Source organism: Varroa jacobsoni, unplaced genomic scaffold (genome assembly GCF_002532875.2).
Source record: "Varroa jacobsoni isolate VJ856 unplaced genomic scaffold, vjacob_1.0 contig00578, whole genome shotgun sequence".
Taxonomy (NCBI): Eukaryota; Metazoa; Arthropoda; class Arachnida; order Mesostigmata; family Varroidae; genus Varroa; species Varroa jacobsoni.
Window position 1 is genome coordinate 39,115 of NW_019214492.1, and position 17,946 is coordinate 57,060.

At 40.1% G+C, this 17,946-nt stretch overlaps 1 protein-coding gene across 7 annotated transcripts; it reads left to right on the plus strand.

The window, feature by feature from the left end:
* Positions 1 to 26: 26 nt before the first annotated feature.
* LOC111271392 (uncharacterized) lies at positions 27 to 17,021 on the plus strand. 7 transcript variants are annotated; one of them, XM_086972898.1, is made up of 11 exons: positions 61 to 114; positions 2,093 to 2,129; positions 2,460 to 2,772; positions 3,138 to 3,334; positions 3,720 to 3,903; positions 4,183 to 4,456; positions 4,903 to 5,132; positions 6,095 to 8,042; positions 12,381 to 12,472; positions 15,243 to 15,471; positions 15,785 to 17,021. In XM_086972898.1, the coding sequence occupies exons 3-8, from the start codon at positions 2,508 to 2,510 to the stop codon at positions 6,265 to 6,267; spliced, it is 1,323 nt and encodes a 440-aa protein (XP_086829024.1). In that variant the 5' UTR covers positions 61 to 114; positions 2,093 to 2,129; positions 2,460 to 2,507; the 3' UTR covers positions 6,268 to 8,042; positions 12,381 to 12,472; positions 15,243 to 15,471; positions 15,785 to 17,021. The 7 variants fall into 7 exon arrangements, with proteins under 7 accessions (XP_086829025.1, XP_086829024.1, XP_086829027.1 ...); XM_086972900.1 differs by lacking the exon at positions 61 to 114 and adding an exon at positions 1,101 to 1,930; XM_086972899.1 differs by lacking the exon at positions 2,093 to 2,129 and having other exon boundaries at positions 27 to 114.
* Positions 17,022 to 17,946: the final 925 nt, after the last annotated feature.

Genomic DNA, 17,946 nt, shown 5'->3' on the forward strand with positions numbered 1-17,946 from the left:
GGCTGTTAGTTTTACACAGACTGGCAGCTTCGTATCCACTAACCGCTACCATCAGCAAGGGTTGGAAAATACCGCTTGATTGAAGATAAACATCCGTAAGACCGAACTTGAATGGTAAAAATAGTTCTTTGCCCTTTTTGTTTATGTATGGCACTATAAAAACCAGTGGTTGATAAAGTCTTGTGTTCGAATTCAACATTCTAACAGAGAATTATGCAACTCTCGTGTGTATTTTAGTGCCTGCGCGAATTTGCTTCTTCGCGAGCATGTTCGTGTATTTAGGCAGGCAGGAAACAAGAGTCCGGTAGAAGTCTGAACGTCCGATTTCGGCCACGCGAAATGTTTTAGTTCGACTCCCAAATTTTTGAAATACGAAAGTATTCGGGAGCCAGCAAATACAAGGAAAAAAATTATATAAGACTAAGCTGAAAAGCAGTTTTTGAAAAAGGGTCGTACGCAAATTGTGAAATTGAATTTGCAACTCTCGTATGTGAATTTATTTCCAACAAAATCTGATAGGTCCAGTAGAGTTTTGAATTACGACAAAAACTAGAAGACGGTGTTCTTTTTTCGAATTTACTTCAGCGCGAAATGATTCCCTATGGAGTTCAGTCAACTGTGGTGTTGCCCTCCAGCTCGCCTGTGCTGGCCATCTTTTTTGCTATCCACGAAAATGATTCGCTTCTGTTTGTTATACAAAGGGATATGATCTGCGTACTTAAAAACGACAACGTTTTGGCTAAATTCGTTAGTAGTATACAGATGCCTGTGAGCCTTGCACGCCATCAGCTCGTTCTGACTAAGTCTGATTCGAGAATGCTGACAGTTATTTACAAGAACAGAGCTCTTCACAACGTTACTTGCAGCTTTAAGGAAAAACTTGATTGTTTGAGTTCTAGCGAGGGGGAATTCTACACTGCCTCCGGCGCACGAATTCATCGCCACGATCTTAACGACAATCATCAGCTTCTACGGACGTTCGCAGCTTCAGTAAAGGCACTAGCCAGTGCCGATGCAAAACTTCTTGTTTTACTTCCAAATAGTCTCCATTTACTTAATCCGCTGACAAATCAGGATCTCGTTGAGGTAGCCTCCAATGCGTCCAGTCCGATTCATATCTTCTGGACCATGTCATTTCAGCACAAAGTTTGGTTCGCCGCTCACATCCGACCTGATCCGATGAGTACAAATCGACGCCACAGACTTCTTATGGCTGAGCTCGACGAAACAGTGATCTCAAAGGATATCACCCCGGATGATATTGACTGCAATCGTTCGCTTACGTCTCGACTAAGTGGAAACAAACTGGTAACCTTAGCCAATAACGGCAATACCTTGTTGATTCATGCTATTGAAGATTTTGGTACGGTTAAACTTCTGTACCGTGCCGAAGCGACTGATATAACCTTCACAGCTGTGGAGATCCTTGGAAAGTCGAAGGCCTGTACAGCCCCAACATTGGCTGTGGGCACGTCCAATGGAGCCGTAGCTTTATTTCGTCAATTGGACAGACCTACAATTTGACAGATTCTGCTAATAAAATGAAAGAAAAGCTAATGATCGATAAAAGATCGTAGAAGGGTGAAGCAAACCGACCTGCATTGATGCTGTTTAAAGCATGATAGCAAGAGCGAAATAACCCATGCATATCGCAAACTTAAGCTGTTAAGCTTTCTTGTAGCAGTAATTTCAAAATATTCTCATATGAGCTCTTTGATGCTGGACAAAGGAAGTTAGATAGATCTAAGTGCAGAATCATGGATACTGAAAGTTCTGTAAAATCAAGCTGTTGTATGTATTTCCGGTTGCCCTTGCATCAAGTCAAAATAAACAAAGCGGCTTTGTCGCAAATCTGTTATTTATTCTGAGTTGAAGGAGCTCGTATTCTGAATCCGGCCAATCCCTAATGGATAGCGGAATCAATAAAAAGGTTGTTATTGACATGCAATACTCATTCTCAAAGGAGGTATATTTATTTAGGCGATATTTGTGTTTCAAGTAAAATATAATAACGCGATAGAAATATAAATAATTTTTTATTGACACACGTTTTATAGCACATAAACCTGAGATGTATATATATTCACTTAAGGTCTGACGGTTGATTTCGGCATACGGATTTTTCAATAGTAAGTGGAAAGCATTCCATACCTATATATATTTAATTATGAAATGTATAACTAAGAATTTTATTTGCAGATCCAAATGGTATATTATATTAGATTTACATTTTTAGTGATAGGAGACGTCTTCAAAACAAGATTATTATTTTTAAACAGTTTTTTTGAACGCGGTAACGTCGAGCTGATACTATGGCTATTCATTACAGCCATTTGATTGGTTCGAACGTGCTTCCTGCCTGTCCGTAGCAATTACATAATGACTACGATCATTACGTAATTGCTAATAATACATAAGAGAAATAACAGAATCATGTGTACTTGCGTTATATCTACCAGGTTAAATCTTCAAGTTGGCCAAAAACGTAGCAAGACCAAGTGAAAGAGATGCTGTGGCGACGCGCTGCTGGTTTCTATATCAGAGCGCCATTGCTAAGGACGTCGATTCGAACAAAACGGTTTCTGGAAAAGGTCGAAAGTCTCGAATCTACTAGTGGCAAAATAAACATAAACATTGGGACCATTGGGCACGTGGACCATGGCAAGACGTCGCTGACCGCAGCGATTACAAAATACCTGGCAGAGAAGGGAACCGGAACGAAATATGTTAGTTATGAAAATATCGATAAAGCCGAAGAAGAAAAACGTCGAGGTAAAAGAGCTAGCTGGTGAACCTATATATGAGAATTATTGTAAGGGCATTAACCTGAATACGATTGCTAAGGCCCAACCAGAAAGAGAAAGTTGAGTGGCCTTTGTGACTGGGACTCCTCAAGGATGTTAAAAAAATATTTGATATCATGCGCAATTATCTAAGGCATAATATAATCATTACCAATAATTGAACAACTGTAATTGAAAATTTCCAAGTACAAGATCGCATCGATTCGCTTGTACCCTATTAGCCTGCCATTCTAAGGTATGTGTAAATATCAGTAATTATCATTGAAACAATCAGTTGATACTTGTCCTATTTTCTGCTCTGTCTTTGTGGTTGCTGCTCGTTGGTTGTGTCAGGAATCACAATAAATGCATCACACGTTGAATATGAGACAGATAAACGGCATTATGCACACACGGATTGTCCTGGACATGCGGATTTTATTAAAAACATGATTTGCGGAACAGCACAGATGGACGCCGCAATTTTGGTTGTCGCAGCGGACGATGGATGTATGCCACAGACCAGCGAGCATCTACTTGTATGCCAACAGGTTGTTACTGACAACTAGACTGGATGTTTAATATCATACAACTCAAAAAAACATTTTACTTTCAAATGTGAAGAAACTTTCTGTTCTTGAAAAAATTATCCAAGATTCGTTAGTAAAAAAAGCAGCGCGCGGGTAATGTTGCGAAAATTTTTTACTTACAATTACAATTTTCATTTTTCCGAAAAAAATATTGTTCAAATCCAATGTACCTATGGAACATTTATAGCAAGTATGCTTTATAGGATGTATTCGAATATTTACAGTAAACAGCAGTATTGCCCCAAAACGCAAGTGCCAATAATGACTGTGGTGGCGATTTAAATAATATATATTTTTAACTAATACTAAGAGATGTATGCACAACTATACCAATTTTTTGTTGTAGGTCGGAGTAAAGAAGATAATTGCATTCATAAATAAAGCTGATTTAGCTGAGAAAGACGTTCTGGAACTGATCGAGATGGAGATTCGTGATCTTATGGAATCATTCAACTTTCCAGATGCACACTGGTGCCCCATCATTTACGGTTCAGCGAAGAAGGCACTTGAAGGCAGCAATGAGCCTTATGGTTAGTTTAGCAGTGCCTAAAAGAATACATTATTATCACTACATATATATTTCCTTAAATTTGAGTATGAGGTTGACTCGTACGTGTGCCAAGGGACAGGCGGAAGCAAAAAATATTGGGCTTTATTGATCTACAAAAGCAAGTTCCTTTTATGAAAATATAATAAAATGCGATACCTACATTTCTTGCTTACAAAATAATTCAATTCAAGCAAGCCAAGTCGTGGTTCATATTTTTTACCTGAGATTTTTTGGCATCGTTTTTTGTAATTATGTACAGGCCAACCGGCTATTAAGAAACTACTGGACCACATGGACGAATATATAGAACCGCCGCAGCGAGATATCAGATCTCCATTGCATGGGCCTGTCGAAGGTGTTGTAACTGTTAAAGGCCGAGGCACCGTTCTAATTACGACTTTGGATAAGGGGACAGTTAGGAGATACGACAAAATCGAAATCACAGGATTCAACGAGAAGGTCCCAACCACTGTGTCAGATATCCAGGCTTTTGGCAGACAGCTGAGCCAGGCCCAGGCGGGAGACCATGTGGGGTATGTTGTTTACATGCTATCATTTCTTTTAATTCATGATATTAAAGGGTGGCTTTTGTTCGCATAACGGCCGAAATTTGTGTGATGCACACGATACACTACTAATTGTAAGGGCAGTCATATAAGACAAAACTGTAGCTGTATTAGTTAGGAAATAATTTAGCTGGGATAAAAATTATTCTAAAGCAAACAAGGAATATGCTCTGGGCTTCTTCTATTATAAACTCAGTGGAGAATGTACTTTTTAATCTCTAGCTTTTGCTGACAGCATTCTACTAGCTGTCTTCATCTATACAGTTAATTAATTTACCGTCCGGTCATTTTACTGTGGTAGGCAGTGATGAAAGAGACAGTTTTGAAAGTAATAAGGTATAAGTGCTGCTTCCAGGCTTTAAAAAGGTGCCGCTTATCAAATTAAACCTTCTCACATATCCACGCTTATGCAGTCTTTTGTGTCGAGGCGTTAAAACGAGTGCCGTCTGCCGAGGAATGTCTGTGGTTGCTCCAAACGCATATGAAATTCATAATCGTTTCACGGCCAACATGTACCTGCTCAACCGTGGAGAAGGCGGACGCAAAAGGCCGATATCCACAAAATATATTATGCCTCTCTTCGCGAAAACCTGGAACCTTCCCTGTAGGGTTGACGTCAAAGATGGGGGCATGCTAATGCCAGGCAAGTTCGATGGAGCTTTATATTGTAGTTGTCCTCTGTTACGACTGAAATTGCCTTTGATAGCTAGCGGATCCAGTCGGAGCATGTCACATTTATGTTGCGACTCATAGCGTTATAGGCTTCGGCTGATGTTAACAAGGCAAAAGAACTTTTTTATGCCTTATTTTGAACCCTGTTTAAACTGTTAAAAAGAAAACAGATATTGCGACGAACTTTTTTTTACATGTAATAAAGATATTACTTTTGATGGTCATGTTCCCTCGATAAAAGCGTCATCGACTACGATTACAGCATCAGATCGGGATGTAAATCACTAGCTAGTCTATTTTAAATTACTCTATTTTTACCTTGCAAATAATCTTCTAATAATAACAGTGTGTCAAGTGATATGGGTAAATGCGAACTCATTCACGTGGTAGTCAAGTCCGCTGCATATAATTAACGAAATAAAATATTGAGCTGATAGCAGTACGAAAGATCCAAAAAGCGTCAAGGCTTAAAACAACAAGAAAGTTCTGTGATTCTAAGGGTGGAGAAAAATGTCAAGTGTTTAAAAAACAAGCCGTTACAAGCCGTTTAATATTCTGTATTCCTCTATTCTAGAAACCATTTTTCAGGAACTTACCACAAATGTTTTTTCGAGCCATTTTGATAAGTTTCGAAGTTTATTATTTGAAAACTTCATTGAGGATTTTTAGGTTTCTCTCGTACAAGTTTTTCTCTAATTCTTGAGAAACCGCACGAAAACTGGCGATAATATTAACCTTCAATTTCAAGCAAAAAAAAGAAGAAGTTTTAATTGTGACTTGTCTAGCGTGGAAAGATCTATAATAGCTAATTTTGGCTTAAATTCTGAAACTAAACGACGCAGTGTTGTTACCTATGGCGAGTTAAAGGTTTTGTTCTAGACAGAACTGGCTTTTATCTGGTATATTTTTTTAACATGCGTTATGCATCGACAGGTGACACAGGTGAGGTGAACTTGACGCTTTCGAAAAAGATGATCCTTCAGATTGGACAGAGTTTCACAATCCGCGAACTCGGACGGATCGTAGCAACAGGGATCATCACAGGAACGTTACCCGATGTAAAAATTTGCACGTATCAATTAGGAATGGCTGACATTGATGTATAGATAGGCAAATATGCTGCTAGAATGATTTTTCTGTCACGTTCTGATATATCAGTGGCGACCAATGTAGCTCTTGCGGATCTGAAATTATATGGCATCATGCTGCCATAATTACTGCGGCATAAGGTTCCTGTTGGTGGTCATTTTCAAGCAAATCGAACCAGACTTGCAGGATCATTAGTCTAGTCTACACTGGTATATAAAGTGGTAACCTTAATAGAAGGATAAGGTCAGATTTTGCGGCTGGTAGCATATAGCTCTCTATAAGAATCACGTAAGAAAATGGAAATAGATTCAATAGTTGTAATTTATTAAACTTCGAAATTGTTTTTAAACATTTTCGAAGATTTTTATGCTTATTACATCACGAAGCGTACTAAGCATAACAACTAAGCCGGCTTAGGTAAGTCTATTTGTTTGGTGATCGCTTAAAAATTAACCCTGTAAATAAAATTGATTATAGTTAATATATTTCATCAATATTTGAAATATTCTGCTAACCAAGGGCTGTTGTTTAAATACTCTGGGTTGTGTCTGTGCTCGTTACTAGCGATAAGTATACTTTTTCGGAAGTAAATAAATGTACTTGTATGGCACCGTGGCAAGTTCTTACACTTGAATCTTCAATTAGTAGTGCATTATGATACTTCTATGAACGGAGAACAAGTTCAACACAACCTTGGATTCACTATAGAATTAATTGGGACAACATGAAACTTATTCTCATTTGAGATAAGTTATGTTTTCAGTAGACTTGCAGTAACATCTTATTATAGTCAGTTGCTTTTCATCTAGATATTTGCATGTACGGCGCTTGTAATAGACATATTTAGCCGAAGATAAAATTCCGGTAAATAAAAGGCCGGTTTTATCCTGTTAAAACACGATAAGGTGCCTTAGTTAATTTAGCTGGCTTTCCTTCGTATGATACATCTTTTTTATAAAAACTTTAAAAAAAACATTATAAGCAGACTACGATTTTCTAGAACGGTACTAGGTGATTTCGTCTAAATGATCTACTAAGAAACATATTCAAATATTGATCTATTTTTTTTGTCCATCTAGTTGACGATTGTCTTCCTAAACTATTAAGGCTAAATAAATAAATGGAGCTTTGAGAGCTCCAACTAAAATCACTTGTTTTAGAATTAGATTCCGAATGTGTGCTGTGGGTAACTTGCATGCAACAAAAAAAAAAGCCTTATTTAAACAAATTTGCATTTAGAACAAAAATGACAGTGTGGACTCGAATACCTTAATCAGGAGTTTCTTCTAGCTTTAAGTCTAAACAGTTAAAAAGCTTTATCTAGTATTGTATCTGGACCCAAAAAAAAATCTGCAGCTTTACTGCATTAGCTTACTTTTTCCCTAGAAATGGTTTTGTTAGTCTAAAAATAGTGTCGTTGCTTTCCCTAAGCTGCAAAAGGATCTGGGAGCAGTCGCGACGGTTCTATAGAAGCGCATTTAGGTAGTAGCTGTGAATAAGGCTTTCCAGCAACATATATCTATGATATACACCCAGCACACTCAAGGAGACTCTTGCTAATGCCATCCTGTGGTGATGCGCAGTTTTAATCTTCCTGAAAGCCTCTAGACTGTCCGCCAGTGCAAATGTGTAGCACATACATGCTTTTGCTTGCATGACTCCGTGAATATCGTCCCATGGCGCCGCTTGATCCTATTGTGCGCTCTCGTTTCAACTAATCAAAGGGTAACGTCATCGTCAGCAGCTACAAACAGGGACGGCTGGTGTCATTGGGCTAACTAACTCGACTAGCGTGAGTTTCAATTAAATACCTCGACTTCTTCTAGAGCCTTCCTGTCTATCGTTGCCATCTTCCGGCCATAGAATGGTCGCGGTTTTCCGTCGCTTCCTTTCTTTTCCCGTACACGTGTACATTTGCCAATTGTGCGCCACCGGTTCGTACATTGCATTTGTGTGTTTCTCGGTCAATAGCAGTTATTGAGCCCTTTACTAGACGTGAAAGATTCGGCATAAAGGCCTGGTGCGTGTGGAATGTACAGTATGCATTGGTTGACTGCACAGGATGCTGAGGTATGTCAACCAGTAATCTATGATGGCAACAATGAAGTGTGCCATGGAAACAGGAGCAAATCAATGTAGTCGTATAAACGCTAACGATAAAAGCGCTCATGGCAATCTTGTGAACTTGCTGCGATAGCCGATCATCATTGTTGTGTGTTCGCCTTTGTGCATTTATATGTGTGAGTGTCCGTTGGCATTGCATCTATTTTCTGATAATAGATACGTATGCATTGTTTTTGTGTCACGGCGTGGCATTCCTTAAACGACCGCAGTAATGCAAAAAACCGGTTAGCTTTGCAGCAAGAATAGAGGAGTGCCTTCGCTGGCAGCAAACAGACCAACGCAACGGTTAGCCATTTCGACAAAAGATAGACTGGCACGCTGGGCGTCGTCGTATTTGTTGGCCGCTGGGTCGCTCGCTCCGTCTGCCGGTGGTATGGTGACGGCGGCCGAGATACCTTTGCCTTTATCGAGTCTACGACCGCTCCAACGCCTCTTTAAGTATAAAAGATCCGCTTGTCTGTCTGCCTGTCATATTATTTATTGTGTATGTGTACGCGTGTGAATAGCTAATTCAGTGCGCGTATGAAACGACAGTGACAGAGTTGAAGTCCGCCCCAATCGTCGGCCGACTACGAGAGAGAAGCGCGAGCGGCCGCTGCTTACTAAGTGGGCCATCAAGTTTTGTGGCTGGTGCCGTAAACACAGCGGGGTAAAGGGTTGTTGATGGCAGCGGTGACAGTACAACAGCGCCAGCAGTAAGTATCATCATCTGTAGCTTATCGCATTGATATTCTTCTCCGTTGGAGATGTTGCTTGTTTGGCTGTCAATCCATCGGTCGGTCGGTCATTTCGTCTACCTTCTTTTCTCTGTTCTCGCTCATCGCGCAGAGACGCCGTCAGCGTTGTAGGCCATACGTAGTCGTACACCGATTATATGAAAATCTCTACAACTGATGCTTTCTTGTCTGGCTACAAGTGCTAAGCTAAAAACAGCGAATGAGTTGGCGAACGAATCAACTCGAAATGAACGAGAAGGTTGTCGTCGCTAGCATCGAGGCAGCAGACATGATCCGCTAATCATAATCACCGGTATGATTATCGCGCATTACTGTTACCGAGAGAAACAGCAGCCGTCGTTCGTTGTTTGTTGCTGGCTGATTTCAGCGGCCGATCGAGAAAGCAGGAAGCTAGCCGTCGAGTCATTCGCAGCATCTACGCGAGATCTTTACGGCTTAAACTACTGCTACTGCTGTCGCTCTTAGCGCTACGGGTGTTGTTACTCTCGCGTCAAATTCATGAGAGAAGTAACTCGGCCAGTTGCGTATAACGCATCGAATCCTACAGTCGGTTCACAAGCACTGGCACGAACGCAAGCACACATATATACAAACGAACAAACAGATAAACATTACATTGTCACAAACGTGGTCATACACACGTTACGCATTTATACCAATAGCTGGCAATGCTATTAATATAGTAATCAATAGTCCTTCTAAATACTTTGCCAGAAACAACGGGCCTTTAAAGCCAAAAGTATCAGGTAGGCAAACAATCAACCAGCAAAAGACAGGATCGACTAAGCAAAGTATAGAGGACCCATTGCAACGGGGCATCAGCAGCAACTGCCTTGCGGTACGATACTGGAGCAATGACAGTGACTGTTACGGGAACGGACCAATAGAAATAAAATCGAAATAAGAAAGAACAACAAGCAAAAATATCATCAGCTGCCAAACGAACTGAGGCAGCAAAACGAGAATCGCTATGTCAGAACCGATGCCAACAGCGCCAGCAAAGCTAACAACCTCTCAAAGAACACCATAGCAACGGTAGTATTAACGGTTGCTTTGCTTTCAGTGTACAGACTCTTTCGTGAAGTCGGCATTCTATAAACATTTTTTGTTATCATTCATACTCGCGCTGGTATATAATAACGCTTCTATAATGTAACTTGCAACAGTAATGGCAGTAGTAGCACGTCTTTGTGGAATTACACCAGATCGCCAGATACAGCAGCGACAGCCAAAGCATTACTACGGTAATTGCAAAAGCGATGTTAGTATGAGATCCGATACGGCGGTAGCGCCACCGATGATAGTGGTCAAGGCTCGATTTAACAGATCACTACGAAACAGTTTCTTGTGGCGTCGACGTCCAATTAGTCTTTTCTCAGACGATGTCCTTTTTTTTTTCTCCTAATTGCCTGCTCCCGATCGCATCTCAGGTCGCTTCATCTTGTGTCCGGTTTACGCCCGCTAGCTTTCTTGCTGACGTCCCCGTTATAGCCTAGTGGGTGACGTATTGGGCTGCTAATCTCAGGGATACGTAGTAGTCCAGGTTAGAATTCGCGCATAGACACATGGTTCGTCTCGTGACGGATGGTGCCTAACGATAATGCCGGACGTAAAACTCGAAATACTTAGCTGATTCCCTGCCGCTGCTGCAGTCATCCGACATCGGAACAGCTGCCCAACGACAACCACAGGTCAACCTGAGGACAGCCGCAGTGGCATAATGGCTGCTCAATGTGCGTTCAGAGCACGCTCTCACGCAGTCGGCAAGCGACAATGGGGTGGCCTCAACATAGTTCCAGCGCTGATAGCATTAGTCGTCACAATTGTACCTCTAGAGGACTATCTGCCGAACGCTGACGGACAGACGGACGGACGAATCGAGTTGCCGCCGATGGTGGTGGCAACGGCGATGGTAAGTGCTCAGTGCCGCCGTTGTGGCCGCGATGTTGCTGCTGTTAGCGAGCCGTCGTTAGCAGAGAACGCTGGTGCTCCGCGTGGAATAAAAACGTACGCGTAGGGCACGGGACGGGCAGCCGTAGCAGTAACGGCGCGAGTCGCCCAAACAGCAGTTTCTACGAGCGATATCGAACAGACGACACAAATACAGATCGCACAGTTGTTGCGTCGCTGCAGAACCGGCAGCCAGGTAGTTCTGCTAATATTAGTCACGCAGGTATCATGGAAAAGGCGTTCTATCGTTTAATTATCGGACCCTGATTGAATGTGTGAATATAGGTATCATGGTCCGTAATCATCCGCCCGTGTGACCGCGAGGATGACTGTCGGTTCATTTGGTTGCTGTCTAACTAACCAATTTTTTTCGGGAACTGTGCTTCATCGAAACCTCTTTGACAGAACTTCAAAAAAAAGCTTCGTACTATTGTACTATTTACCAGTAGTGCTGAATCGTTTAGAAACGAGCACAATAGCATGGACGTAGTCCCGATATCTTCATCAGATATCTGCTTGGAGCTTGTGCATCTTCGCCGAGTACAATGTGTCAGGCGCTGCTGGTGTCCACAACGAAACGATAACGCAAATCGTTTATGAATAACGACAATAGCAGCTAACTGAAATAGAGACGCTTATACGTGCGCGATTATTAGCTATTTGTTGTAGGACAGCGTCGTTATGTATAAATGCTTGATACTGATGAAACACATGCAGGCTTTCTGCCGTTGAAGAAAAAGCGAAAGGAAACAAAGGCAGTCACAGAACAGGCTATCGCGACGCGACACAGTAACACGGTGTGTGTCGTTTGGTGATGCAAAACAACAGTTTAGTCGAGAGTCACAACAATAGCACCAAAATCTGCGATATTGAACAAATATGACAACAGATTAGAAGGACTTCATATAGGCGCCGTTCACCATTACCGCTTGCCTTGCCTTGCCTTGCTATTACGGCAATAGTTATTGTGAGTCCCACACATTCGGTGAGCCAGCTGAGACAGAGTTAGACAGAAACAGACATACATGTGTCTAACGTAGATAACGGATAGTCAGCAGGGTTTACGAAGGCAAGTGTGCGCCCCTTGTTTCACATCTACTACGTTTGATACGGTTTAAACTCGTAGAACAAAGTCCAAAGAAAGAAAAATTTCATACAATAGATGCGACCTAAGAACAAGTCCCCAGTTACTATTTTTTAGACAAATTTATTATGTAAGAGCAATTCGATAGTTTTCCCTAAAATTAATGTCATATTTCAACGTTTAACTGTCGCACCTCATTAAAAAAATCAGTTTGCCTTATGTGTTTTTTTTCCAGTGAAAAGCCTAGCGCTAGGAACTACCTGTAGGAGTGATGCCTGTTGTAGGACTATAGAACAAGGGTCAATAAGAAGCGTAAAAAAAATAATGGCAAGTACCGCAATTATTAGTATTAAGAATCCATGTTCGGAAGTCCCAAGTGGTAGAGACATATGTAATAACGGAGCATGGCGAGATTGCATTCATGACAGAGTGCGGTATGTAGTCGAATCTGCCATTTCGGTGACAGGCATTGCTTAATAAGTTCCACGCGCGTTGACGTTGTTTTCTTAGTTATCGTACACTTACCAAATCCATTCGCTTATTAACGTTTTCGTAAAAATAAAGCTCGAGAAGCGGCTTCAGATAGAACCTAAAGACTGGTTTATAACTTAAGGATTTGATATCATCTAAATGTATGTGAAAACTTATGGAATTCTAATAAAATTTAGCCTAAAAAATGATTAATGTAAAAAACGAGGTAAAGTAAATTGCGCCATTCGAAAATGACCAAAGATCTGGCCAAACTAATATAATAGACTTTTGCTAGCGGTTTTTGCTTAAAACTATAACACTATTGCCCGTTTTAAGGAAATGTATTGTCTTAGCTGTGAAGCGTGGAACCGCTCCAACGTTGGTTTCGTGAAAGAAGTGTTACAAAGCATCTAAATCTTTTAAGAGATGCATCTGAAACGGACAGCGAGTTTTCGAGAGGATTATAGGCTGTTTTATAGCCTAAAAGTCTAAATGTAGGCGGTTGTAGTCGTTTTGAAGTAGACATGTCCATTCAACCTAATCACACTCAATTTCACAGTTTTGACTTTAAGGCGAAATCGTGACTTTCAGATACCCGAAGCACCTCCAAACGATTTTTGCTGTTTTGGCTAACGTCTTGTAATATATTGTGCAATAGATAGCGAGATTCCGATGTTATAGATACTTTTGCTCAAATACAACATTAATGGTAAATACAAGTGCATTTTAAATAATAATGAACTTTATGAAATGTAGAGTCAAACATTTATAGTGCATTAGTAAATAATGACACATATCTATATATATATATATATATATACATAAAGTTTATACTAGATAGGTTAATTTAAAGGTCAGAACGTTATATAAAGACCTTGAAAACGTGTCAAAAACATAATTACACTGCGTGCTCGTTTGAAACTACCCGAATATTGCATCTCCATCCAGGGCTGATCTCTGCCGCTTCCGCCTGGCGTGTCCTACTCAATTATCTCGGGTTCTGTTCGAATCGATGCTGCAACTTGTTGGAGCAAGCACTTTGTTATGGTACCATCTAACTTATAGTAAATCTAGCTACATTGGGCCTTTTATTTGATATGATGGGTGGATTGAAAATTCTTTTGGTGAGTCATTATTTCTTACTGTTTTTGGCTAGATTTAATCCAAAAACGGGGACTGAGTTTGACTAATTTGCCTCAGTCTATCATCAAGATATACTTGTCTTTACAGCTTATTGTGCTTTTTGCTTACAGACAAACGAATGATAACTGTATCGATACTAAGCCTCAATAATGATTAACTAAAGATTTTTTTAAAAAACAGTTTTGTGTACTTGATGAGTTATGGAGACCAGGTGTGATTTTGTCGATTGCAATCATATGCCCTTAAAATATCCTTATGTTCATATAAAAGCGTACATATTTTAGAGCGCGATCGACTGTCCTTAAATAGGCGGGTTTTACCCAAATAGTCCGCTCGTGTAATATATATATATATATATATATATATATATATATATATAGGAAGTAAGATAGAATGATAAATACTACGTACCAATGTGAAAATGTGCCTCGGTTTGCATTTATTAGCTGTGTCAATGTGCTGAATGTATATCCTGAGACAGGGCGAAACGATCATAGCACGGAGGAATCGTCGGGGAAACAGGTCAAATCATTTACAATGTCGCTCGTTCTTACCCAACCTCCAATCTCTCCGCAATTCTCTCGCGCAAAGTGCTTGTTACCGTGGCGGGTTAACGATTGGTCTATAGTGCTTACTGTTCAATATTAGTAAGTCTCGACGGCATATGTTGATCTCAGTGAACACATAAGAGGCGAAAACGAAATCAACTTTATTCGTTGTCAATGGCTAACCTCCCAATCAGTCGGCTACAACACGAGCTCTGAGAATCTGTCGGAATACGAATGGGAAGCTCAATCCATATGGCAGGTCCACGCGCGAACCCGTTTCAGTATAAAATAACTAATCCTATCTTCTTTAGTTGGCAAATATTATAGTCGTCGGCCTTAATTTCGTAAACGGCGCAAATGGTTTTAGGAGGCATCCTAACAAATGCTGTTGGAAAAAGTAGCTGATTCGATAATGCATAAACCAACGCCCTAAAATCATTTTTTTTTTAGCTTTACTAAAATTTTTCATTTTTTAATAATGGCGCAGAGCATTGGCACAGGTCGTGTAATCTATTAATCACTGATGATCATTCGAGATAGTTCTAGGTGTCACTGCGCTGTACACAATAACTAGTGTTGACAGCGTAGTAACACAACACATTTAAGCCACTTTAATTATAACTTGGCAACGGATCAAAGTATGCCGAGATAATGCCATCAAAGTATGTAGTCGATAATCGAAGCGCAAAAGACTCATCAATTCCTATGTGTGCATATATATGACAAATAATAATAATATAGCAGGTTGTACTCGAAGTTTTTTTTTTGTTTAAGTTTTGTGATGAACTTAATATTCCAATATTTAGCTACTTTTTGTTTCTATAATCGGTTGTTGTTTCTATTGCTTTGATTAGCTCGTGGGTGGAGCAGAAAAGGCCCTTTTTTTGGTATAAGATTTTATCTCAGGTTTGCATTGTTTATTGTCGTATTTTTAGTATTGATATAGCCGGCGGACATAATGAGCGAAGCGGGTGTAGGCACAACGGCAGGAATTGAAATTCCCGGCACCCGAGATGACTATCAAGAGACGGATCGAAGTGTCGCTTCTGATGGATTTGAGTCCGGAGGGCTGGCCACTCCCCCGAATACGCCTATATCTACCTCACTCACCCCCAACAATAGCCTGCTGTTGTCCAAGTCATGGTTTGCTGAACAGTTTCACAGGTTTGCTGCGATAAGTGTGTCCAGGCAATTTGTACAAATCTCTGATACTTGTCGTTGATGACATAACTAGAGAAAGCTCGAGAAAACCATATTCATTCGTGTCCGTTAGGTAAAAATTCAATCGAAATTCAACTATATGGATCACAACCGAAAACCTAACGTCTAGGTATTAAAGGTCACTATCACATTTTTTTTTATTGTCGGCCGCCTGACGTTCGCTCCAGATATTTTCTATACAAACAGAAATATATTAAAGTTCAAATTTACTCGGCTTTCTTTTGTGATTCAGAATAGTTTAGTTTTATAATTTCAGGCAAATGATGACACATCATACGCATGCCGGCTTTACTGAATCAACCGAAAGGATTTATCAGTCAACAGGGAGCCACCAGGCACCGGACAAGTCCAGTGGTCTTGTGAAGGGTGGAAAAGACAAGGATAGCCCCAGCTAAAATAGACCATCTACACTAGCGCCACCTCTACGAATATTTGCTCTGCCGTCATCTTGCTTACATAATCTCAAATATGAAGATTTAGGATCTTCCACTTGTAAGGGCTAGGTGATTGTACGGTTTGCCGTCATTTGTATTTGTTTGTGCCGATGTCGATATGTGGAGTTATTTGATTACTATCCAAACGTAGAGGCTGGATAATTCAGACAATTTACGCTTTGTGGACACAGCAAAAAGAACGAAAGTATAAGAATAGAACAAGACTACTCTACTGCATTCTGTTAAAACAGAGTATTACATAAAAATCTAATGTATAGTAAAATCTTGCTTATGCTGCAGGCCGCGTGCCCGATAAGTCAGATTATTCAGTTTATATTAATCGGCCTGTACTCGTAGCATGTGCTTATATCGCTACGTTATGGGTAATGCACACCGATGTGGAAACTGCATAAAGAACAGGTTGTAAATAGAGTAATAAGACGAATAGCCCTATTGTTGGTGGCCATACGTAGTTGCTTAATTTATGAGTAAAGCATGCACCGCGAACGCGTCATTCACTCATCGCTCAGATAATAATTGGAATCCGCACACGCACGGCCAATCAGTATTTGTTTGTGTCATAACAATACTGTAAAACATCACACAGCAGCTCGACACGGCGCAGCTTTTGGATAGATCTAATTATATATATATATACATACACACACACCCATATCTATATACAGAAAGAGAGAGAACGAGGGAGAAGAGTACATACCTATTTAAGCAAATGACGTTGACCAATATGTAAAAACAACAAATAGTAAAAATATGTGAATGAAATTCAGATAGCAGTGATGTCTCACGCCCAATGTCTTTCATGAATGGGATTAAAACTCTCTCCTCTCACTGGAGCGTAAAAGTATCAAGTCATAAATCAAGAAAAACTACTTTCAACGCTATTTTTTCAGATTTCGTATTTAGCGCCATGCCGTACTTACGCATACGCGCGCATCATATACATGAAAAATGAATTATAATATACTCGCATTATGTAACAGGCTTGTTATTATTTTTGTTTACTTTATTCCAATAAAGTAATTGATGAGTTCAAGCATTTTTTTTGCCCCTTTACTTATGATTCCGACATATCATTCATGAGTTAGTTTTGCTATTTTTGCTTTGCTTATATTACAGATCTTTGTTAAGTTCGACTTTTCTTTTCGACTGTTCTTGCAGCAATTAATATCCTTGTTACTGTGTTACAGTGTTAAAATAGAGTTTGTCGGTTGGTTTTACGAGCCCTTCCATAATCAAAGGGGTGCACGTAGCGGCATTTCTAAAGCTATAATTAATACTATATAGCTACCTTAGTATAACTGGGTAATTCTAGTTCAACGACTTAATTATCGAAAATAAGGTGATAATCTCTGATCAGAGATCTCCACCTATAAAGCACAAGTAGCGCTACGCCTAGGTCAGCTGGCTTCAAGAGTGCATTTTCCCGCCAGACTTTCAAACAAAATTTCAAAATCTACGAAAGGCAACAAAGGGTTGGTAATGCTCTAATATTGTTTACTTAACTCCCGTCAATGCAGTTCTACTTGCATTGGATTTTTCCTCCTTTGATTTCAATTTCTCTTATTCTGCGTAAAGAAAGTTTGGACTTCCTCGATAATCCAATCATGTCTGGTCCAGACGACCAGACATGGTTCTATTCGTTTTAGACCTATTCATTTTAATACGACTAATGGTTAAGGACATGTTTATAAAATTGAGCGCCTGCCCGTAGGGTTCATGAGGTAGGCTGTATCGAATACAAAAATTCTGGGTGCTTTGCGAAGTTTTGAACAAACCTTTGAAGTGCTGGTAGAAGGCTCGATATTAATACTAGTTGAGGCCGAACTGATCTCCTATCTTCTTGTTCCGAAACTTGAAACAAGTCATTGTACAATTCCCAAAGTTAGCACAGTCTTAATTCAGTCTGACGCTCTAAACTGCAGTTAGCCTATATCTAGCACCAGATAGAGCAGCTTACAAACGG

What these genes read in the sequence shown, in the direction of transcription:
- LOC111271392 (XM_086972899.1), top strand. Translation starts at nt 2,508, where the DNA reads ATGCTGTGGCGACGCGCTGCTGGTTTCTATATCAGAGCGCCATTGCTA. An exon ending in CGAAGAAGAAAAACGTCGAG is followed by an intron (nt 2,773 to 3,137) that starts GTAAAAGAGCTA and finishes TGGTTGTGTCAG; the next exon opens with GAATCACAATAAATGCATCA. An exon ending in TGGGGGCATGCTAATGCCAG is followed by an intron (nt 5,133 to 6,094) that starts GCAAGTTCGATG and finishes ATGCATCGACAG; the next exon opens with GTGACACAGGTGAGGTGAAC.